Here is a 26,537-nt window from a genome sequence, read left to right on the forward strand (position 1 = left end):
ATACATTCTTCTATATTACTTTCATTTAAGAGACATAGTCTAGATTGCTATTTGTGTTACTTAACCTACCATGCAAATTACAGAAATGGCCAAACCTTCTCAACTTCTTGGCTCTGATTAAAGCTGGGCAGGTGAATATAGGGATGAATCTCACATAGTACCACTTTCATATACGTATATCTAGATTTCTAGATGAGCAACTAGAAAAGCTAGAGTGGATTTTATAAACTACACTGATATCACTAAGTCATTTCTGTCCTGAAAAACCACAAAAGAAAATTCTGTGTTCCTTTTCATTCCCACTGACTTTGCCATCTGAATACACTGCCACTAAAGTGGAATGCATCCATTAATTTGGTAAGACAGTTTTTCACTCCATCTTTCAGGCAAAAAGAAAGCCACATTTCTGGGATAATCTGGGCTATATTTCAGTAGGTTCTTCTCCCTCATTTTAGCTTGTCTCATTCCTTCTTTTTTTACCAAGCCCAAATAAATTATAATTTTTTTTTCTCATTTGTTTCTGGGAACTTTACATCCCCCCAAATAATTTCTAGGTGCTTTCTTGTTTTAAGGATTTTCTATATGTAAATTACAAAAATCTTCCCAATCTCACAAATATTGCCATGAAGTACCCCCAGAGTGTGTTTCTAGGGAATGGTTATCTCTGAGTTATTAATGTGCCCCTGAAGGTTTTGTACTAGTGAATCCTCATGGGATGGAGGTCATTTTATTTATTTATTTATTTTTTAGCTTGCTTTGGACAGCAGATAATTAAGAAATCCAAAATCTTGTGTTGTGGTGTATTCTTATTAGTTTCCAGCTTTCTGCAAAAATTCCTGTAGTATTTAAGATAAAGCATTTTTCTAGAACTTAAAGTTTTAGAAGGGAAAGGAGGCAAGGTCTTCTCCCCTTTTCTTCCTGCTGTAATTACAGTCTGACTTCCCCATCTATTTGAGCTCTAGAGTCAAGATATGAAAGGGATCAAGCAAAAATAAAAGAAGGAAGGAAAAGGGAGACAGGAGAAACATTAGATGGCTCAGAGATACTTAACTATCTCAAAGTTGGTGATGAAAAGCTAAATTTTCCAAGAGCATAGTGAGAATGCTTTTTATTTACTGGTTTTACTCAAAAGTCTTGAGCAGTTTCTAGAGCTAGCTTGTGTTTCTTCTTCTCACATTAAACTGAGTTTAGAGACAATCTTTCAAACTGAATCCTGCTTCAGATCCAACTTGAATTTTAGAGATCTAAAATCTGTCAGAATTTAATATATTTACTCTTGGAGATGAGAAAGTTAACATAATAAATTTCCCCGAAGGAAGAAGAATAACAACTGACATATATTAAGCACTTTTTATGTTTTTTAAGTACTATATTACATGTTCTGCAATTGCCATTACTAGATTGTTCCTGTAGGAGAGTAGGAAGTATAGCAGAGGGTATGGTAGCCCTTGGGAGAGAATTTGTAATTCACATAAAATGCAGCCCTTATTTGAATGTTGTAATGATTACCCAAGGAGAACAGACTTACTTACTTTATAATGGAAAACTTTAAAAATGTTAATTGAGTATATTCTAAAGATTCCATTAACACAATGGAAAAATGTATAGCAAATAACAGGCTCTTTTTGGTACAAATAAAAAGTAATATGAATATTATATTAGTATATTCTACTTTATAAAAAGACTAGAATTCTCAAAACACATTATTTTTAAAAGAAGTTTTCATTTATTAAAGATTTTGGCATGTAAAATACGTATACCTATGTCATATACACATATGCACAAATTTTTGGCTGGTTTATTAATAAAGTAATCTCTTTTTCTAATTTAAATAAACAAATGCTCCATAAGGACTTGATTTAATGCAATTATATATAAACTCACCTGTTCATGAGATTTTAACTTCTCTTTTATAAGGTCAGCATTTCTTTTTAATTGTTCATTCTCACCTGTATAAAAATAAATAATATCCTAATATATAGCAATTTTTAATTAATATACAAATATGATTAATATTTTCGTTTCCATTCACATATGTATTCAACAAATATGTATCTAGCACTGTACTAGATACTAGGAATATAGAAGAGTGTCTTGCTCTTCACAGAGCTTACACACTAATGGTGAGAGAGATGTATAAATAGTTACCACATACTATGACTACTGTTCTTACAATAGCATTGAGTCTCAAATACTGTGAGGACCTGTGGAAGAAAGACTTTTACCAATCAGCTTGAAGTAAGGAAAGGTTTTGGAGAAAACGAACCTCCTAAGATGAGATTTAAGTGGTAAGGCTTACTTCCTGCTATGGAAGGGCATTCTAGACATAGAACACTGTGCAGGAGACAGTGGACTTGAGAGAGAGTCCAGCATGGTTAGAAAAACACATGTGAAGTACAGGATTGTTTAAGTACAAAGTGTGAGAAGAAGGTGCTATATAGGTCAGGAAATATCAATGAGGTGGACATAACTCTATGAATGCCTTTTGGTGTATTATCATAGAATTCATTTTAGAATTTTGAACATTGAAAGAATTGAAATAATTATAGTTGCATGCTAAAAAAATTATCTGAAAATGTAGATAATATATGGGAAACCTAAATTAGATTAGGGGTTAGTACAGAAAAATAGGGGCAATGAGAAGAACTATTTAGATGTTAGAATTACTAGGAAATTCAGTGACTTTGGATAGGGTAGACAAAGAGAAAGGGAGAATTTTTAACTTTTAGGCTTCTGATTTGGATAAGTGAAAATAGTACCTAATAGCTAATGACTTTCTGGACAGATTAAAACACTCTAGCTAATTGTGATCACTAAGCATTCAGATAATTTAAAATTCAAATTTCCTATTTGATTGAAAATTTTTATGACCCTTATCACTGTCTAGAAGGACTCATGGAAGTGATAAAGGAGTCTTAGTTTGCCTTTTAATTGCTTTTTCTATCTTTTTTCTGGGTCTATCTCTTGGGATTTAGAAGCAAGAAACAGAGATGTGAAAAATTATCTAATTAACTTTATACCTGTTAAAGTGGCTATTACCAGAAAGATGAAAGATAGCAAACAAGTGTTGGCAGGAATGTGAAGAAAAGGGAATTTTACATAGAGCTGGTAAATTGGTACAGCCATTATGAAAAACAATATGGTGGTTCCTAAAAATATTAAAAATAGTACTACCATATGATATAGCAATCTTTCTTCTGGGTATATATTAAAATAAAATGAAGTAAGTATACCAAAGAGATATTTACACTTTCATATTTATTTCAGTATTATTCACAACAGCTACAAATAAAAATAACATAAATGTCTGATAATAAATGAATGGACTTTAAAAATGTGATATTTAATAGGATATTATTCAAACTTAAAAAAGAAATAAATCAGGTGTTGAAGATGTAGCTTAGTGGTAAAGTTTGGTTTATCAGCATGGGAGCCCTGGGTTTATCCCCAGTATCACAAATCAAAAATAAAAAATAACTTGACATAATATTATATGTCAAATCTTCAAGTTGTATACTTTAAAAATATACAATTTTTAATTGTCAACTTTATCCCAATAAAATTAGGAAAAACTCCTATATCACTATATCTTTGAAAAGATGATATGCTTGACTAGTGATCAGTATTTGATATCTTTTTACAAAAAGAAACAACATTTAGCCAGGTGCGGTGGTGCACGACTATACCCCAGTGACTCAGGAGGCGAGGCAAGAGGATCATAAGTTAAAGCCAGCCTCAGCAATTTTATGAGGCCCTAAGCAACTTAGCAAGACCCTAACTCAAAGTAAAACATAAAAAGGGCTGGGGATGTTGCCCAGTGGTTAAGTGCTCCTGGTAACCAAAACAATAAAACTCCAAAACCAAACCAAAACAAAAACACCAACAATAAGACCCCCACCCAAAAAAAAAACAAACCAACCAAACAAACAAAACAAAGAAACATTTAATATATTCAAAATTGATTTCACAGAACTTCAAACAATTCAAGTTAAATAGAGTAAAATCCTGAGAAAAGTTAAATCCCATTTGATTCCTAGAATAAGAGGCTGGAAAAGGTTATGAATTTTCACATTTATTTAACATAGCTGGGTGTCATATTTCTGTCATGAAGAAAAGTTGTTCAGAGTCTTCAGCATTAAGATAATGGCATAAACTGTCCCATTTTAAAGGAAAAAAATGAGGGGAGAGTAAGAACTAATAGTATTTCTTAAATAAATTTAAAAATAAATTTAAAAATTACAAGGTCAAAAAAGAAATAACATGACAAAATAAAAAAATGACATATAAGATCAATATTTTACCATATTTACATATATAAGTACTTCCTTTGAGGATAAAAACTGAGGTCTATGATAAGAAATGCTTATTTGACCTGATTTTATGTTGGAAGGTGCCTTTAAGGAATTTAGTTTAATATCTGATATAGTAAAGGAAAATCTGTCATTGCATAGTGGAAACAGAACAGTATAAACACTTGGTCACTCTGTTTTGTGAATATTAGGCCTATTGGGTTAACGTAACTATTAAATATAGAATAAACTGTGTTGGTTTCACCTGCACTAATATAGTCTTAGTCTTATGACAAAATATCAAATGGCAAGCTATCACAGTAATTTGAATAGACCATTCATGGTTAAACTAATAAATATTCACCCTTCAAAATTGGTTATTAAAAAACAAGAGTGGCACTGAGAGGAAATAATTGGCCTTCTGTATCTATAGGTTCCACCTAGATTCAACCAAATATGGACCAAAAGTGTTAAAAACCAAAATTGTGTCTGTACTGAATATGCATAGATATTTCTTATCATTATTCCTGAAATAATGCAGTATAACTATATAACACTTTACAATGTGTTAGGTATTACAATCTAGAGATGATTTAAAGTACTGGGGATAAAAATAGGTTGTATGCAATACTATGCTATTTCTATATAAAGGACCAGAACATTCACATACTTTTGGTATCTACAAGGATCCTGAAATCATTCATCAATGGATATGGAGGGACAACTGTGTACTTACAAACATTTGAAAATAATAAAAGAACTCATGTGATCAATTAGAAAACATTTCTGGATGTCTTTGTCAGAATATGACTGAATTATTCTGTTTAGCATAGCATTTCTTTTCCTTTTTAAAAAACTATTTTCCCTAGTTGTAGTTGGACACAACAACTTTACTTTATTCATTTATTTTTTTATGTGGTGCTGAGGATTGAACCCAGCGCCTTGCACGTGCTAGGTCAGTGCTCTATTGCTGAGCCACAACCCCAGCTCCAGTATAGCATTTCTTATTTCATAATCATTTAGGAAAGTATTTTTAAGTAGTAAAAGTCTTGCTTTTAGTTAATGAATTGAATAACAACAAAAGGCACTTGTCAACAATGTAAAAAAACTCTAATTTTAAAGGGGCTCAAATAAATCATGTCATAAGATTTCCTCCCCTAACTTACCTTTCAAATTGTGTTGATATTCAAGGGTCTGTTGTAGCCCTTTTATCATATTATGAAGAGTAGCACATTCTAAAACATAAAAGGTAAATCTGAAAATCCTTTGCTTTCATTTTGGAATTATTCTCTTTATTGAAATAATTAAAATAAAATAACATTTAATTGAAAATTAGAAATCTTAATAAAACAATCAGGCCTCTCAAAGTAAATTATATATAATACTTTCTAATATCCCTTTGAGTTAAGTGAATTCCAAGATTCAGTAATGTGTTTTCTGAGGCATAATATATTAGAGTTTCTCTTATAAGCATTAGCAATATCTATGCTGAAAGTAAGTACATATCCTCCCCAAAAGAGAGCCAAATTATATTGTTCACAGGTAAAGGGCTAGTGAAAAGGTACAAGATGTGGCTTTTCTTACTCACTGTCTTCCAACCTGTCTCAGAGCAAGACACAGCAACATAAAAGGATTAAAGACTCAATGATAGTGTTAACAAGGCATTGGAAACTTTGATGCCAATGGCTTCTGACATAATGGAAGACAGACCCTTCATTGCAAAAGTTAGAGCTCTGACGTGTGTATCCAAACCTTGATCATACTCTTGGTTTCCACAGCTACACCTTTGATGTGGAGGAACAGTGGTAGAAATTTCTGTGACTTTAGCATTCCACTTAGTTATAAGCTCCATGATAACAGGGACTATTTTTTGTTTTTCTTACCATTTCCCTGTGGAATTTAGAATAGTTGTGGCCCATGTATGCAATCCACAAGTATTTTTTAGGTGATAGATGGATAGATCAGTAAGCTGTAACAGGACAGGGATAAGTGAAAATGCTCTGGCCAGAAAATAGTATCCATTTTTATTGTCTAAATATAAGAAGGGAAAATACAAATTTTTCACTTTCCAATTAGAGTTTCTACATTCAGGATCCATGTAATTTCTTTAACTGTGCTGTCAGAAATGAAAGTATTTTGCAAAGTTAAAAGCTTTATTCAGGTATTAGGTTCTACTCTTGTAGCTTTTCACTGCATACGGCCTTCCCTGTTATACTTTATCACCCATTGAGACAAAATTGTCACCATCCTCCATTTTTCTCTACTTTGCTATTTTCCTGTAATAGAATGATGATTAAATTACATTTGATAGACATTAGCTGAGAACCTACTTCACATGTTACTATGCTAGCTACTATAATTACAAAATAAGTGATACTTTTTGCCATTACTAGTCCTTGTGTCTTTTACTATAATGAATTCAGCAATTCATAAAACATGGTAGCTAAATTTACTTCCGTAAGCAGTAAATTGAAAACCAAGCCCTGTAACTGAAAGTACACTGGATTTTCTTAAAATAAAATGTGCTTTCAAAATTTGAACACAAGATGGCTCTCTCACCACATATTTTTCTACAATGTAAACTGGCTCGAAGAGGAATTATTCATAAGGTAAAATAACACTCAGTAACTTGGAATAATGGGTTTTGGTGAGGTTTTTTTTTTTTTTTTTTTTTTTTGCCACTGTGACAAAAAGACCTGACAAGAACAATTAGAGGAGGAAAAGTTTATCTGGGGCATAGAGTTTCAGCCTACAGAAGGTTAACTCCATTGCTCTGGACCTGAGATATGGCAGAACATCATAGTAGAAAAGCACTACCTAGGAAAGCAGCTTGGAATATAGCAGCAGGAAGCAGAGAGAGACTAAGTTAGACTCAACAAGGACAAAAGATATACCCCAAAGGCATGTCCCCAGTGACCCACCTCCTCCAATTACACCCTACCTGCTTATAGTTATCACCTAGTTAATCCATTCAAGTGGATTAATGTATTGATTAGGTTAAGGCTCTAAAATCCTAATCATTTCACCTCTGAGTTGTCTAGTATTATCTCACAATGATCTTATGGGGGACACCTCATATCTGAACCACAACAAATGGCTTTTAATTTTCTTTGCAAACCTTAACCCACATTGTCTTTTGTGTTAGTCTTTATTTTGTAATTTAAAAATTAGTGTACTATTAAATTTTGGGAAAAAATTCAGAATATTGTTATTTCTTATATAATTTAATAATAATTTCATTAATAATTTAATAATCATTTTGTGCTCAAATTTAGGCTCTATCATTAATTAGCAATTTGGGTGGAACTATTATGTGCAAGTAAAACATTAGTATATTTCAATTTCATTGATTTCAGTTCTGATTTTAATTATTTCCTGTCTTCTGCTTTGGGTGTTGATTTGTTCTTCTTTTTTCTAGGGTTGTGAGATGTAATATTAGATCATTTATTCATTGACTTTCTATTATTTTAATAAATGAACTCAAAGCAATGAACTTTCCTCTTATCACTGCCTTCATAGTGTCTCAGAGTTTTATATGTTGTATCAGAGTTCTCATTTACCTCTAAGTAATTTTTTATTTCATCCTTCAATACTTCTGCTATCCATTTGTCATTCAATAGCATATTATTTAGTCTCCAGGTATTGAAGTAGCTTCTACTTTTTATTTTATCATTGATTTCTACTTTCATTCCATTATGATCTGATAGAATTCAGGGTGATATCTCTATTTTTTTTTTCGTATTTGCTAAGAGTAATTCATCACATCAATGACTTAAAGACAAGAATTATATGATCATCTTACTTGATGCAAAAAAAAAAGGATTTGAAAACAAATAACCCAATCAATAAATGGGCCAAGGAACTGAACAAACATTTCTCAGAAGATATATAATCAATCAACAAATATATGAAAAAATGTTCAACATCTCTAGCAATCAGAGAAATGCAAATCAAAACTACCCTAAAATTTCATTCCACTCCAGTCACAATGGCAGCTATTAAGAATACAAGCAATAATAAGTGTTGTCAAGGACGTGGGGGAAAAGATACACTCATACACTGCTGGTGCGACTGCAAATTGGTGCAGCAAATCTGGAAAGAAGTATGAAGAATCCTTGCCAAACTGGGGATGGAACCACCATTTGACCCAGCTATCCTTCTCCTCAATCTACACCCAAAGGACTTAAAAACAGCATATTATAGGGACACAGCCACATCAATGTTTATGGCAGCACAATTCACAATACCTAAACTGTGGAACCAACTTAGATGTCCTTCAGTAGATGAATGAATAAAGAAAATGTGGTATATATACACAATGGAATATTACTCAGCAATAAAAGAATAAAATCATGGCATTTGCAAGTAAATGGATTAAGTTAGAGAATATAATGCTACGTGAAGTTAGCCAATCCCCAAAAACCAATGCTGAATGTTTTCTCTGATTTAAGGATTCTGATTCATAATGGGGTGGTGGGGCATGGGAAGATTAGATGAACTCTAGATAGGGCAAAGGGTAGGGAGGGGAAGGGAGGGGGCATGGGGCTAGGAAAGACGGTGGAATGAGATGGACATCATTACCCTAAGTACATGTATGAAGACACGAATGGTGTGAATATACTTTGTGTACAACCAGAGAGATGAAAAATTGTGTTCTATATATGTAATATGAGTTGTAATGCATTCTGCTGTCATATATAACAAATTAAAATTTAAAAAAGCATTTGACAAAATATAGCACCCCTTCATGTTCAAAACACTAGAAAAACTATGGATAGTAGGAACATACCTCAACACTGTAAAAGTTATCTACGCTAAACCCAAGGCCAACATCATTTTAAATGCAGAAAAATTGAAAGCATTCCCTCTAAAAACTGGAACAAGACAGGGATGCCCTCTATCACCACTTCTATTCAACATAGTCCTGGAAACTCAACCAGAATAATTAGACAAATGAAAGAAATTAAGGGGATACAAACAGGAAAAGACAAACTCAAACTATCACTATTTGCAGACAACATCTTATATATTTAGAAGATCCAAATGATTCCACTAGAAAACTTCTAAAACTCATAAATGAATTCAGCAAAGTAGCAGGATTTAAAATCAACACCCATAAATCAAACATGTTCCTGTACATTAGTAATGAATCCACTGAAAGAGAAATGAGGAAAACTACCCCATCCATAATAGCCTCAAAAAAAGAAAAATACTTGGGAATCAACCTAGCAAAAGAAGTAAAAGACTTTGTCAATGAAAAGTACAGAACACTAAAAGAAAAAAATTGAAAAAGCTTAGAATATGGAAAGATTATGGTCAATTCTGCCTCCCCAAGAGCACAGGCAGAATTAATGTTGTCAAAATGACCATGCTAGCAAAATCATTATACAGATTTAATGCAATTCCTATTAAAATCCCAATGACATTCTTCATAAAAATTTAAAAAAGCAATCATGAAATTCATTTGGAAAAATAAGAGACCCAGAGTAGCCAAAGAAATCCTTAGTGAAAAAAGTGAAGCAGGAGGCATCACAATATAGATATTAATACTCAAAAGCCATAGTAAAAAAAAAAAAAAGCAATGGTATTGGCACCAAAACAGACATGAAGACCATTAGTACAGAATAGAAGATACAGAGACAAACCCATATAAATAGAGTTATCTCATCCTAGACAAAGGCACCAAAAACATTCACTGGAGAAAAGAACTGGAAATCCATATGTAACAAAATGAATTAAACCCCTATCTCTCACCCTTCCCAAAACTCAACTCAAAGTGGATCAAAGACTTAGGCACTAGAAGAGAGATCCTGCACCTATTAGAAGAAAAAAATAGGCCCATATCTTCACCATGTCGGCTTAGGAACTGACTTCCTTAGAAAGACTCCTAAAGCACAAGAAGTAAAATCAAGAATTAACACATACAATGGATTCAAGCTAAAAAGCTTCTTCTCTGGGCTGGGGATGTGGCTCAAGCGGTAACGCACTCGCCTGGCATGCGCGGGGTGCTGGGTTCGATCCTCAGCACCACATAAAAATAAAATAAAGATGTTAGGTCCACCGAAAACTGAAAAATAAATATTTAAAATAAATAAATAAACAATAAACAATAAAAAGCTTCTTCTCAGCAAAGGAAACAATCAATAATGTGAAAATAGAGCCTACAGAATGGGAGAAAATCTTTACCATCTGCACCTCAGACAGAACCTCAACCTCCAGGATATATAAAGAACTCAAAAAACTTAACAATAAAACAAATAACCCCATCAATAAATGGGCAAAAGAACTGAACAGACACTTCACAGAAGAAGAAATACAATTGATCAACAAATGTATAAAAAATTGTTTAACATCTCTAGCAATTTCATTGCACTGTAGTCAGAATGGCGATTTTCAAGAATACAAGCTGGGGCTGGGATTGTGGCTCAGCGGTAGAGCACTCGCCTAGCAAAGGTGGGACCCGGGTTCCATCCTCAGCACCACATAAAAAAAATAAAGGCATTGTATTGTGTCCATCTACATAAAAAAAAAAATATATATATATATATATATATATATATAGAATACAAGTAACTATATAAGTGTTGGCAAAGATGTGGGGGGAAAAGGTACATTCATATATTGCTAGTGGGACTGCAAAATGGTGCAACCACTCTGGAAAGCAATACGGAGAGTCCTCACAAAATTTTAAATGAAACTAGAATTTCACCCAGTTAATTCACTCCTTGTTTTATACCCAAAGGACTTAAAATCAGCACACTACAGTGACACCGCCACATCAATGTTTATTGAAGCTCAATTCACAATAGCTAAACTATGGAACCAACTTAGATGCCCTTCAACAGATGAATGGATAAAAAAATGTGGTATACATACACAATGGAATATTACCTAGCCTTAAAGAAGAAAGAAATTACGGCATTTGTCAGTAAATGGATAGAGAATATCATGCTAAGCAAAACAAGCCAATCCCAAAAAACCAAAGGCCAAATGTTCTATGATATACAGATGGTAATTCATAGTAAGTGGGGAAGCTAAAGAAAAACATTAGTACTTTGGATTAGGCAGAGGGGAGTAAAGGGAGGGGAGGAGGTATGGAGGTAGAAAGGGTAGTAGAATGAATCCAGTATTATTATCCTGTGTACATATATGATTACACAACTGATGTGATTCTACATCATCTATAATCAGAAGAATGGAAAGTTATACTCCATTTGTATATAATGTGTCAGAATGCATTCTACTGTCATGTATAACTAATTAGAATAAAAAATAAAAATAAAAAATTACTGTAATTTGGAAACGTTTCCCAAAGGCCCATGTGTTAGAGGCTTGGTTCCCAGTCCATGGTGCTACTGGTGGAAACTTCAAGATGTAGGGCTTATTGGGAAGCAGTTAGGCAATTATTGGCATGCTCTTGATTTGAGGCAGCTTTTTCTCACTTTCTTTTTCTTTTCCTCACCTTTACATCTTGCCCTGAGATTAATGTGCACATGCCAGTATGATGTGCTACAGCAGGCCCAAAGTAATGGGATCAATTGATCATGAACTGAAACCTCCAAAATTGCAAACCAGGAGGAGAACATGGCTGCCCGGGAGAGCGGCTCAAATGCCTGCTCTTCAGGCCAGGCGAGAGGGAGACTGATGCTGCTTGCCGAGCCCTGTCCTCCGACGGCTGGACAGTGGCCTCGAGCGCCTGTTCGCCGCTGCACCTTCGGGCAGAACCTCCTCTGGGGTCGTTCTGCATCCCCCTGAGAGGGGACTCGTGCCCCGGAGGAGGGGGCCGGGCGCCGGGCAGAGGAGCGGCGGAGGCCTCGGCACCACTACGGTCGCAGACGAGTGCGGAGCCCGTGAGCGTGGCCCAGAGGCGGCGGCGGCAGCGACGGCGGCAGCCTGTCTGAGGGCATTCAGGCTCCGGTTCGCCTGCTTCTCCTGACTCAGCACCAACGATCCGACTGAAATAACTGGTCGGCCCCTCTGAACTTACAGAGGTAAAAGCCAACCGAGCCTTCATAGGCAGTGGCCACAGGATTGAAACGGGGCTTGGGAGAGACAGTCAGGACCCACCTGTTGCATTGGTCACCCAGCAAAGGGAACGAACGGTCACCATTTGCATGGGATACCACCATGGCAGAGAACTGGTGTCACTTGGCGGAGGAGATAACTTCATTGAAATCAGCCGTGACAAGTGTGTAATCCCCTAGCCATCCCTCTCCACACAGCGGGGAAACCTTAAGGGCCCCTCCCAGCTCTCCCGTGAGCGCGATAGCCAGACTCAGGGAATCAGAAGTGGCGCGGGACTCACGGCTCGGAACTCTGGCTACCGCTCCCATCAGTGCTGACAACTGAGGTCTCTTGCACCAGCTACCAGGGGCGTGGCTACCAGAGGGCAAGCAAATTCGCTGGGGGTTCTCAGCCCCAAGCTCTACAAACTTAGGGTCTGAGGGAGGCAAACAGGGAGAGTGTGCCTAGGTGTTCATGAAAACAGGGCTCACAGGAGCAGTAGACCTGGCGTGTAGCCAGTATTGTCAGCGTCACCGGTGAGCGGGGCCTGGCTTGAGGAAAAGTGGGGAAGTGACTAGACACAAGAGAAGGCCCTAGGCACTCAGGATTGGAAACTTGCCCAGTCTGGGAGGAGGAGCTGCTGCACAGTGATTGGTTCCCGTGTATTGAGAGGAGAAGATTGGCCCGGTGGGCACAGCTCCACTTACTGGTAGAGAAGTTAATCAAACTCTAAGACTGCATTTATTAGTTTTTTTTAATTTGTTCTTTTTTCATTTTCATTTTTTTGTTGTTTTTTATAATTTTTTGAATTTTTTAAATTATTTTTTTAATTTTAATTTTTAGTTTTTTATTATTTTTAAAAATTTTTTTTTGCTTTTTTTATTTTCTATTTTTTCTTTTGTCTTTTCATTTCTTTTCAATTTCCTTATTCCCCCTTTCTTGAATTCTACCTGCCTACTCTCATTCTCTTTAGTGACTGCTTCCCTTCCCCTTCTAATACCTTTCCTCCCAAGCATCAAATAAATTTATAAGAGTAAACAGTAACTCAGCAGTCAAACAGAACAAGAAGTAACATGAGCAGCATAAAAAATCAAGGAAGAAAAGGAGTACAAACAATGCAGGACAGCCTATATATTCAGGAGGACCTAGAGTCATCAGAAAAAATGGTCATATAAAGAACTCAAGGAATACCTTAGACAGATGGAATGGAACCTTAAAGAGGATACGAGACAGCAAATCCAAACAGTGAAAGAACACATTGAAAATGAATTACATAAACAGATAAAAGAAGAAGTTAAGCATCTTTATCAGGAGATAGAGATTATAAAAAAAATCAAACAATAATTCTAGAAATGAAGGAAACGATAAACCAAATTAAAAACTCAATTGAGAGTATCACTAACAGAGTGTAGCAAGTAGAAGCCAGAACGTCAGATAATGAAGACAAAATATATCATCTTGAAAAGAGTCTAGCCAACTCAGAAAGGCTGGTAAAAAATCATGAGAAAAACATCCAAGAGATATGGGATAACATAAAAAAACCAAACTTACGAGTCATCGGGATAGAGGAAGGTACAGAGACTCAAACCAAGGGAATGAGTAACCTGCTGAATGAAATAATTACAGAAAACTTTCCAGAAATAAAAAAGGAAATGGATATACAAATTGTAGATGCATACAGGACACCGAACACACAAAATCACAGTAGACCAACGCCAAGACACATTGTTATGAAGATATCCAATATACAGAACAAAGAGAAAATATTAAAAGCTACAAGAGAAAGGAGGCAAATTACATTCAGGGGTAAACCAATAAGGTTAACAATGGATTTTTCATCACAGACGCTGAAAGCGAGAAGATCCTGGAACAACGTATTTCAAACACTGAAAGACAATGGATGCCAACCAAGAATTCTGTATCCAGCAAACTTAAGCTTCAGGTACGACAACAAAATAAAAATCTTTCATGATAAACAAAAGCTAAAAGAATTTGCAGCCAGAAAACCAGCATTGCAAAGCATCTTGAGCAAAACACTACACGAGGAAGAAATGAAAAACAACAACCAAAACCATCAGTGGGAAGTGCCTCGGTAATGACAGAGGGCAGGAGGAAAGCTAACCATGGAGAAACAAACTAAATTAAAAAAAAAAAGATAAATAATCAAACATGCCTGGCAGTACAAACCATATATCAATTGACAGACGAAAGAAATTAAAGGCATAAAAATAGGAAAAGAAGAACTTAAATTATCACTATTTGCAGATGACATGATTCTATACCTAGAAGACCCAAAAGGGTCTACAAAAAAACTACTAGAACTAATAAATGAATTCAGCAAAGTGGCAGGATATAAAATCAACACACATAAATCAAAGGCATTTCTGTATATCAGGGACAAAACTTCTGAAACGGAAATGAGGAAAAACACTCCATTCACAATATCCTCAAAAAAAAATAAAATAAAATACTTGGGAATCAACCTAACAAAAGAGGTGAAAGATTTATACAATGAAAACTACAGAACCCTAAAAAGAGAAGTAGAAGAAGATCTTAGAAGATGGAAAAATATACCCTGTTCATGTATAGGCAGAACTAACATCATCAAAATGGCGATATTACCAAAAGTTCTCTACAGTTTTAATGCAATGCCAATCAAAATCCCAAAAGGCATTTCTTGTAGAAATAGATAAAGCAATCATGAAATTCATATGGAAAAATAAAAGACCCAGAATAGCAAAAGCAATTCTAAGCAGGAAGTGTGAATCAGGCGGTATAGCGATACCAGATTTCAAACTATACTACAGAGCAATAGTAACAAAAACAGCATGGTACTGGTACCAAAACAGGCGGGTGGACCAATGGTACAGAATAGAGGACACAGAGACTAATCCACAAAGCTACAACTATCTTATATTTGATAAAGGAGCTAAAAGCATGCAATGGAGGAAGGATAGCATCTTCAACAAATGGTGTTGGGAAAATTGGAAATCCATATGCAACAAAATGAAACTGAATCCCCTCCTCTCACCATACACAAAAGTTAACTCAAAGTGGATCAAGGAGCTAGATATCAAATCAGAGACTCTGCACCTGATAGAAGAAAAAGTTGGCTCCAATCTATATATTGTGAGGTCAGGCTCCAAATTCCTTAATAGGACACCCATAGCACAAGAGTTAATAACAAGAATCAACAAATGGGACTTACTTAAACTGAAAAGTCTTTTCTCAGCAAGAAAAACAATAAGAGAGGTAAACAGGGAGCCTACATCATGGGAACAAATTTTTACTCCTCACACTTCAGATAGAGTCCTAATATCCAGAGTATACAAAGAACTCAAAAAATTAGACAATAAGACAACAAATAACCCAATCAACAAATGGGCCAAGGACCTGAACAGACACTTCTCAGAGGAGGACATACAATCAATCAACAAGTACATGAAAAAATGCTCACCATCTCTAGCAGTCAGAGAAATGCAAATCAAAACCACCCTAAGATACCATCTCACTCCAGTAAGATTGGCAGCGATCATGAAGTCAAACAACAACAAGTGCTGGCGAGGATGTGGGGAAAAGTGTACTCTTGTACATTGCTGGTGGGACTGCAAACTGGTGCGGCCAATTTGGAAAGCAGTATTGAGATTCCTGGGAAAGCTGGGAATGGAACCACCATTTGACCCATCTATTGCCCTTCTCAGACTATTCCCTGAAGACCTTAAAAGAGCGTACTACAGGGATACTTCCACATCGATGTTCATAGCAGCACAATTCACAATTGCTAGACTGTGGAACCAACCCAGATGCCCTTCAATAGATAAATGGATAAAAAAAATGTGGCATTTATACACCATGGAGTATTACGCAGCACTAAAAAATGACAAAATCATGGAATTTGCTGGGAAATGGATGGCACTAGAGCATATTATGTTTAGTGAAGCTAGCCAATCCCTAAAATACAAATACTAAATGTCTTCTTTGATATAATAAGAGCAACTAAGAACAGAGCAGGGAGGAAGAGCAGTAAGAAAAGATTAACTTTAAACAGAGACATGAGGTGGGAGGGAAAGGGAGAGAAAAGGGAAATTGCATGGAAATGGAGGGAGACCCTCATTGTTATACAAAATTACATATAAGAGGTTGTGAGGGGAATGGGAAAATAAACAAGGAGAGAAATGAATTACAGTAGATGGGGTAGAGAGAGAAGATGGGAGGGGAGGGGGGATAGTAGGGGATAGGAAAGGTAGCAGAATACAACAGTTACTAATAGGGCATTATGTAAAAATGTGGATTGTAACTGATGTGATTCTGCAATCTGTATATGGGGTAAAAATGGGAGTGCATAACCCACTTGAATCTAATGTATGAAATATGATATGTCAAGAGCTTTGTAATGTTTTGAACAACCAATAAAAAAAATTGCAAACCAAAACAAAACCTTTTTCTTTTTAAGTTAATTTATCTCAGGTATTTGTTATAGTAATGAAAAGCTGACTAACACAAACATATAAAGCATTTTCTATAGTACCTAGTCCTCTATGTTAATATTATTACCTTCTTGATCACTCTTACCATGTGATCCAACAATTGCACTCCTTCGTGTTTACCCAAATCAGCTAAAACTATGTCTACACAAAAACCTGTATAAGGCTGTTTTAATTCAAATCCAAAATTTGGATTAAACCAAGGTGCCTTTTAATAAGTGAGTAGACAAATAAATTGTGATTCTTCCATACAATAATACAATAAAATAATTTGTTATTAAGATACACACACATACACACAAATACACCACCACACAAACTACCCCTTAGAGAAACCTTAAATGCATATTGCTAAGTAAAATAAGTGAATCTGAAAATGCTATATAGTATGACATTCCAGAAAAGGTCAAACTATGGAAATAGTAAAAAGATCAGTGATTATAGAATCTTGGGATGGTTAAACGGGGGGACGAGTAAGTAGAGCAGTGAAACTTTTCTGTGTGATACTGTAATGGAGGATACATGTCATGCATTTGTCAAAACCCACAGAATATATAACATAGATTGAACAATAATATAAACTATGGACTTTAGTTAATAATTGTGTATCAATATTGCCCCATGAATCGCAACAAATGTACCACACAAATCCAATATGTTGATATTGGGAAATTGAAGGGGTTGATAGGACATATGGAAATTCTGCATTTTCACCTTTTTCTGTAAATCTAAACTGTGCCTGAAAATGTCTACTAATTAAAAATTAAAACTAACAAATATTTTGTCTTATCATTTCTACTTGTTTTGTCACACATTTAGAAAGGCCTCTCCATTATAAAAATTTAAAAATTTTCTATTTATTTTTATGATTTCACCTTTTTGAACTTTAATAAACTCTATTTTTTAGGACAGTTTTAGGTGTACAGAAAAATTGGAAAGATATTAAAGAGAATTGCCATATATTCTATATCTAATTATCTCTATTAACACCTTAATTGGTATGGTAAATTTCTTACAATTAATGAACCAATATAGATGCACTATTAACTAAAATCCATACTTTATTTGGATTTCCTTAGTTTTTATTCATGTCCTTTTTCTGTTCTCAGATCCCATTCACTATACCATATTACATTTGTTTGTCAAATCTTCTTAGTCTTCTTTTGATTTTGACTGTTCTATTTCCTTGTTTCTTATGACCTCAATAATTTTGCCAAGTACTGGCAGGTATTCTGTAATGTTCTTCAAATGGGAATTTGTGTGATGTTTACCTCATGATTAAACTGGGGTTATGATTTAAAAGTCATGCTAATCTTATCTGTATCATTCCAATTTTAATATAGGTGCTGCAAAAGTGAACAGAGATTATGGGTTATGAGGAGGAAGACCATAAAAGTAAAGTGTCATTTTTATCATATCATATATTATATCGTATAAAGATCAACATGACATCCCTTTTAATGTTGACCATGTTCATGTGGCTGAGGTAGTAGTTGTCAGTTTTCTCCACTGTGTAGTTACTTTCCCTATATTACCATCCTTTTCATGCTATATTCTTCACTATAATAAAGGAAATCACTTTACTCAGACCACACTTAATGTGTTTAGAGTCATGATCTGTTCTGTTTGAGAACAGATTGATTATCTATGTAAGTTATATGGATTTCTGCTAAAAAGGAGATTTGGCTCTTCCTCAATTATTTATTTAAATCATTTACTTATATCAGTATAGACTTGTGAAAGTTTTTATACTTTGAGTATAGTTCAACATTAATTTATTAATTTTGTTGTTCAAATTATCCCAGCTTTGGCCACTGAGAGCTCTTTCATTTGGTTTCTGTGTCCCTTTTAACACACTACCATCATTGTGGATTTATTTTTTCTTTTCAAGAACTTTTAAAATTTTTGACATTACAAAATGCTTCAGGTTTATTTATTTACTTTCTGCCCCAGTTCTAGAATCAGCCAGTTCTTTTTATAGAGAATGGTATATTAAATACTAAAATCTGAGCACTAGTTGCTCTCATTGCTACTACAGTATTGTTGCTTCCAGGTCCTCCTAGTTGACATACAAAGAAAATATATGTGTCCTGCTTATTTTCAATACTACAACTATTGATCCATTATATGTTTATTTAGATGTAATTGTGAAGTAGGAATTCAACTGTATTCTTCCTGTGTTGAGACTTCTATTTGTCATTCTTAAATGCCTAGCCACAGATTATTTAACTTCTTCTTCATTTTATGTTTCTATACTGGTAAAGTAGGATAATAATAAGAGTCCTATCCTTCTTTCAGAGCTATACAAAGAATAAAATTTGATGAAAGTCTGAAAAGTTCAATATGAATTTAAAATACTTTACAAATATATGTATAATATTTAAAACACTGTTACACTCTCATTAGTATTTCTTTAGGGAACAAAAACCTACCTTCTTTCATTGAGACTTCTTTTGTTTGTATTACTTTTAATAAAGAGTTAGTCTTTTCCAACTGAATATCCAGGATTTTGTTCTTTCCACTGGTTTCTATCATTTTCTGTAGAAGAAATAGAGTAAACATTATTATCAAGTCAATGCAGCTGTTTCTATTCTTTTACTAAAGATATGAAAACTAATGAGAATATAAATCACTACCTAAAAGTCTAATAGTTAAAGATGAAACATAATTTTAAAGAAACAAACTTCCTAGTTTATATTTAATTTAAAAAGTAACCCGATAATATATTAAACCATACTAACAATTATAAATGAAAAATAAAAGTATAGCCTAACTTGAACTCCTTTCTGCAACTCTTCAACCCTCATTTCCATAGTTAATGATTGCTAGCCAGTATATACAAGCCTGTAGTCCCAACTATGTAGGAGGCTAAGGCAGGAAGATCTCTTGAGCATAGGAGTTTGTGGCCAACCTGGGCAACACAGTGAAATCTTGTCTCAAAAAAAAAAAAAAATCCAAAATCAACAAACAAACAAAAACTGTTCCTTTTATATGCTTCCAAAGTATTTTTTGACTATATACAACTACAGAAAATGATCATCTGTATTCTGTTCTGCACCTCGACTATTCTACTTAGCACTATTATCTGGGACATGGTGCCATATTACCATGTTTAGATCTACCTCATTCTTTTTACCAGCTGCACTGGATTTCATATTTTAATTTTTTTGTACTTTTTAATTATATATAACAATAGAAAGCATTTTGACATAATTATAAAATCGAGGACTATATCTTGTTTTGCAGTCCTCAATACCTCCTTTCCCCCTCCCCCACACCACTGCTCTCTTTCCTCTACTGATCTTTCTGCCATTTAGCCATAGTTTTTTTTTAATTAATTTCTTGAGAATGTACATCATGATTAGATTCACTGTGGTAAACTCATATATGTTCATAGGTATTTTTGAACATATTATAATTTATTTACATAGTCTCCTATGAGAAAATTTGTTATTTCTACTTTTTTTGCTATTATAGTAGATAAATATTCTTAAACCTACTGCTTCCAATTTTTGTGAACAGTATAAAAAGCCTCCACAAACTATTTAAATAGCTTCAAATATCAATTTATGACAAGTCATATGTTATCTACACTTTACCAACTTCCTTAATATTAGCACTTCTGATTTTATCTCAAAGCAACTGACATGAATTCATTTGTATTACTATCTATATGTATCTCTAAGAGACATGACTTTCAAAATATGTTCATAATACCACTATCACATCAAAAATGAACAACTATTTCTTATCAAAAATATTTAAGAATATGAGATACTTCTAAATTAATCTCCAACCTCCCCACCCCCCCCAAAAAAAACTTTCACTAAATCTCTTCTCTCCAACAGTGCTTTCTATTTCTCTTTTCTCTTTTGCTAATTATACAGTTAAGAAAACTTAAGCTCATTGTTTGAAAAAAGATCATATTGCCTCAAAAATCGAAGGCCATGAAAATTCTTTAAATATGTCAATCTGTGTGAATAAAAATAGACTTAAAAAATAAGAAAAGGAGAGAAAATAGGGGAAGGTCTTCCCTCCCATTCTTGCTTTACAAATTCACTCCTCAAATCTTTAGTTTATTCACCTACATTTTTTTTCAACAGTTTTCATATATCTCCCTCTGTCAGAGAAGAGGGGATACAATACATTGTTTGGCTTACCATTTGTCCAAAGTTGGAGAGAAGGACTTCAAGTAGGTTTGGTTTTAGGTAAAAGAGAAGCAAGAGAGAACAGAGACAAATGGTAAAGAACTAAAAGAAAGTATTTATAATGGTAGGAGACTGAAATTTAATTCTCATTAAATCTATTTCCGAGTTTGGACATTAGTTTGGACACTTACTTAGATGTGTATTTTACCTTTAACTTTGGCAAAAGTACACGAATTATTTATTCCCGTGCCCTGGAAAGTTTTTGATATATTAGTATAAATGAATCAAGACTAGATATATTTTAAATACAAATCTTAAAAATTAGAGAGAAAGGGCTTGGCAAAATATATTTTCATTATCTGTATCTTGCTCATTTTTTGGAACATTTTTTTCTTTCAAATTTCTCCCATTGATAAAATCTCTTCCATTTTCCCTCATACACCATAGACATTGGCTATACTTACATACCTTTTCTATTTGTGAGAAGTCATTTATAAGTTTGTCAAGATTCACACTACCAATCTTTTTCATACATCCTTCACTGCTTTGATCCATGCCTAAACTAGTGAAGAGCAGAGAGTGTTAAGAAAAATCTAAAGCATCATGATAGTAGTCATAACTCAAACACTAAAGCTTCTTTATTTATAGAATACTTACTTGAGCTGCCTTCCACTCTGAGTATTTTGTTATACCCAGCATCAACAATAAGGTCATATGAATTAAGTTTTCTCCACTTATTATCATTTTCTCCCCAGGTGTAATTTGTCTAAAAAAATCTAAAATTAGTGCAATGATAAGAATATAAATAGATGTTATTTGTCCTTATTATAAAAAAAAACCCAAATAATCACACTAACACTCATCTCCTTTGCCATCAGTATGTCTGAACTTAAAATCAAAGGCATGACTTTTAAGTGTGAGTATTCTCAATTTAAGATGCTCAACGTGTCAAATTATCACATCACAAATATTTTCTGGTAGTCTGCTTATAATTCATATTTTGCTTGGGATATAAAGCATATATGGAAATTGAAGTGCTCAAAACAATCTCTCTGTATTACAATTTTTTGGTAATTTATATAAGATTAACCTTTGGGAACAACCAATTAACTGCTGAGTGAATGGTAAGAGTTCTAGCTTTAGTCCTACAGAACTAATCATAAGAAATTCTTCAGAATTCCAGAGGTAAAGTCATTCAGCCCAGATAGAGAAACTGATTTTTTGCAAAGTAGCGGGTATTTACATTTGGCAGTGGAAGAAGGTATCTAGAAGGAATCAAGATTAATACAGTATGAAACTATATACACCTGTCTTTAGATGTCTTTAGACTTTTCTCCAGAGAAAAATGATGGGGAAAGTACAACATTTGAAATTCAGGGAGTCTAGAGTGAGGAAGGAGACAATGTTGAGTGTGTGGACTAGACTAAAGGAAAGGGTAAGAAAAACTGCTGAAATAATTACTCAAAATAATTTTGGGGGGCATAATATTATTTAAAAATAAATATACCAAAATCAGATATTGTGTGACAATATTTTCATACAAATTCCACTTCGTCCTTCTTTTTTGTATTATTTTACATTACAACTCTTTAATAGTTTTGAAATCTGAATTTTAGCTGTGCATTTTCAGTTTATTGAATGATTATCTGCAGTATCACTGGTGAGTAAAACTGTGTATGAAATTCTTTAAGTAGCTAAAACTCAATCCTTATGGCAGAAAAATAATTGTAATAGCCTTCCATGATCTAAAATTCTTCTGACAACAAAATTAAAGACTCATCACAATTTGATATTATTGTTAATTTTTATTACAACTATAGGGTAATCTGAAGTAGTTAATGCAAAATTCCTCCATATTTTTTAGTCCCTAATATTTTAAATTTTTTTAATCAAATGGTTTTTACCAGAGTTTTGGCTAAGAAACTGGCTTCTGAACTAATGCATTTTACTTTGAACTTGATGTTCTATAATTCCGTTACCCTAGTAATAATCATGAAATATTTTTCCTCATTAAATCGCCACTAAAGGTTGGGGTTAGCTGCAAAAAGGACAATAAACAAACCAACAAACAAAAAGCCCCAAACAAAATCAACAACAAAATATCCCATTTGCTATTATTGCATGCTATTCCTTTTGTCACATTGGCGAGCAAACTAGTTCAGTTCTACGTGTCTTTACTGTCCCCCCCAACCCCAATTTTCCAGATCCAGATCTTTTCAAAGAATATGGTTTTGCTCTGTAAGATCAGGTGACAACTTAGAGAGTTAGTACTTGTTAAATTCCTTCGTGGGCAGCAGAGACTGATTTTTGATCTTCAAGGACCAGCTTCAAATGGTTCTTCCCACAGGCAAGTGACAATCCCATTCCCCGTCTGGCTCATTTCTGCTGGCCGGAGTCCAGGGGCTCACTGTCTCCGGGACCCCGCTCGGTGGGCCCTGGCCGCTCCAGGTTGGCGTCAGCAGCACAGGCTCCCCTCGCCTCTTCCTTTTTTGGCCTCCCTTCAGTCTCATTCCTGAAGCCTGGGGCCCATTAGCCACAGGGGTCGGGATCAAGGACCTCAGGAGCCTCACACAGATGCAGGACAATGTGAGAAGGTGTGAAGAAAAGAATCTTCTTGGGGAAAAAGCGGAATTTCGAGCCGCTGGCTGAGTTTGGAGCTACTCACCGTCGCTGCAGGCTCCTCCAAGGCCGCCTCAAGGACTGCCTTCTCCAGTTCCTCGTCCATCCCTGACTCGGGCCCCCTCCCTGGGAAACAGGTTCCCGAAACAATGGGCCCGCCCTTCTCCGGGCCCCCCTCTGTGCCCTATTCCTGCCTTCCCACCACCAGCTGACTTTACCAACCTGGTCTTAGCTCTCCTACTGCTTCTTAGGTATTTTCATGTGGTTTCTAGAACATGGATCCAAACTCGGTGAATGCCAGATTAACAACGGCTTCCCCGACCAAAGAATAAATCATACCTGTTTTGATTTTTGAGTTAACATCATTGAATAAATAATAATCTGTATTTATTTTTGTGTTTTATACAGTAGGCTTTTAAAGTATCAAAGTCAGTCAATAGATATGGTTTCCCACCTAGAGTCTTGTCTTTGTGGTTGAGTGATTAAGGACATGGGTTCTTACTCATATAGGAGCGCAAACTCTTCTATTTACTAATGGTTCATCTTGGGCAAGTGCTTAATTCTACGTGCCTCAGCTTCTTTATTTATGATACAGATAAATAACAAGAATATTGTGATAATTAAATGAAATGATGTATTTAAGAGTGTGCTTAATAGAGTTACTACCTTAAAATGTTCAAAAATGTTATAATTTTAAATATTGTTCAATAAAGTGTTCAAAAATGTTATTATAATGTGTTCAATAATAGTTAGAAAGTGTAATGCCTACTTTTGTTTGAGTGAGAAATGTGAGATTTATTAATTTTATTTTTCTATGGAATTCAAAAATTGGTGGGCAGAAAAATGTAAAGGGTAATAGAATAATTCATACTTTATTATTTGAAGGATACTACAGCATAGAGATAAGAGAACTGGAACCAACTAAGAAATGTGGGGTAAGATCCTCACTCTGCTGCTGGATTAAGAGTTCTTTGACATTAGTAACAACACATAGGAATTTTGAAAATAAGTGGACATCTAATTGCTGGTTCTATCAAATTAGCATACATAAAATGTTCCTTATAGCAACTATCACAATAGTTTTGGAAAGAGGCTTACTCTCATTTCCATGAATATTTACTTACATAATGTTATAAATAGGGAAGAAATATGTACAAGGTAAAATATAAATTAGAAGTGGAATTAAAGATCAGGAGAAATTATAAAACACAAATATTAAAACCCATCTCAAATGCTTTCTTCTCTATGATCATATCTATCATATCTATCTGACTTTCTTAACTCCGGGGCATTGCCAGTCTTTTTGTGACACTGCTTGAATTGATGTATGATTACTTCTACTGTATTATTGTCTCCTTGGGGAAAAAAAATCTCCGTTTTCTTATTATATACGTATTTCTCACTGGTATCTAACATAGGCAGAAGAAATAGAAGTAAAACAAATCATAAACGTTCAGCTTGATTTTTCTGGTTTGGAATGAATCACCAATTTCTCTTTCATTTTATGACATTAGCATTTCCCCCCAAGAATCCTAGCAGGCTATAAAAATGTCTGTTAATAAGAAACTACATGAGCTACCCATGAATTCGTCTTTAAGAAGGGAGTAACTTTCACAGTTGTATTCATAATTTTATTCCCCAAAAACTATCCAAGAGAGAAAAAGAATTCATCAAATATTTGGTTAGAAAATAGTCATTTTCTGATTCATCAAGGATTCATTACTATTTAATTAGAAATGACCTTGAAAACCATAGAGAGAAACAAATTACATTATTATGTCATACTAACAAGGAAGGTAATATTGGAATTTATTAAAAATACCTTGAGTTGGAAAAGAAACATATGCACTTAAGCAATTGGAAAATAAAGGAAGCTATGTCTTTATGCATATAAGGATTATAAAGTGAGTGATACATTGATTTTTTTAAAGTCACAAATAACTTCATTTATTAATCCATCATAAAATATTTAAGTCTCATGAGTTACCAGCTACTGATAGTCTAGGCAGTAATGAAAGCAAAACAAATAAAATTCTCTAGTGTTTTGGAGCTTATAGTCTCATAGGAGAAAATAGCAGATGACTGAAGTCTAGTATTGGCAATATAGCTTTGGCATTCACCATGTTTGGTTTCCATTGCCAGTGTGCTATGAAAACAAAATGTGATGGCGTTGCTCCCATATCATGGCAAGTATTTGGAAGCATCTCGACTTGTCTGAGTCTCCTGTTAACACAGTTCTCCCACTGTTTTTACCTCTGTTCAGGGCATGCGTTTTGTCTGCCTACTCAAATTTGACAATTACTAAAATTCTAGCTCAATCTCATTTCCACAAGTATTGTTTATAAAGTGTCACAAATAGGGAGAATTCTGTGCAAGCTTAAATGTAAATTAGAAATGTGAGTAAAGACCAGGAGAGATTATAAAACATAAACACACTGGTCTGTAGTTAATAAAGTTGTTATATGCATGTCACAAATTTGGCTTTTTAGTGCTGACCAGAATTTAAAACAAAAAAAAAAATCAATTTCCTTTCAAAATTTATTTATTTATTTATTTTAATCAGGTATATATGACAGTAAAATACATTTTGATTCATTGTACACAATTGCAGCACAACTTCTCATTTCTCTGTATGCAATGTAGTGTCACACCATATGTGCAGTCATACATGTACCTAGGGAAATAATATCCATCACATTCCACCATCTATCTTGCCACAATACCCCCTCTCCTCCCATCCTTCCCCTTTGCCCAAAGTTCCTCCATTTTTCCCATAACCCTCCACCCACCATTATGGATCAGCATTTACTTACCAGAGAGAACATTCAGCCTTTGATTTGGGGAGATTGGCTTACTTAGCTTAGCATGCTATTGTCTAACTCCTTCCATTTACCTGAAAATGCCATGATTTTATTCTCTTTTAATGCTGATTCACATTCCACTCTGTATATATATACCACCGCTTCTTTATCCATTCATCTATTGAAGGACAC

The 26,537-nt window shown here is 34.5% G+C and overlaps 1 protein-coding gene across 2 annotated transcripts in view; it reads right to left on the bottom strand.

The window, feature by feature from the left end:
- The window catches only part of Ccdc152 (coiled-coil domain containing 152), a 43,333-nt gene extending 21,853 nt beyond the window's left edge, over positions 1–21,480 (bottom strand). Inside the window, exons 1-4 of one of the 2 annotated variants that reach the window (XM_077800048.1) lie at positions 21,394–21,480; positions 19,210–19,315; positions 5,456–5,524; positions 1,885–1,949 (exon numbers count right to left, since the gene is read on the bottom strand). In XM_077800048.1, the coding sequence (XP_077656174.1) occupies positions 1,885–1,949; positions 5,456–5,524; positions 19,210–19,315; positions 21,394–21,480 (327 nt within the window). The remainder of the gene's footprint in view (positions 1–1,884; positions 1,950–5,455; positions 5,525–19,209; positions 19,316–21,393) is intronic. The other variant, XM_077800050.1, reaches the window with a different exon arrangement.
- Positions 21,481–26,537: the final 5,057 nt, after the last annotated feature.

Source organism: Urocitellus parryii, chromosome 1, assembly GCF_045843805.1.
Source record: "Urocitellus parryii isolate mUroPar1 chromosome 1, mUroPar1.hap1, whole genome shotgun sequence".
NCBI classification, from domain to species: domain Eukaryota; kingdom Metazoa; phylum Chordata; class Mammalia; order Rodentia; family Sciuridae; genus Urocitellus; species Urocitellus parryii.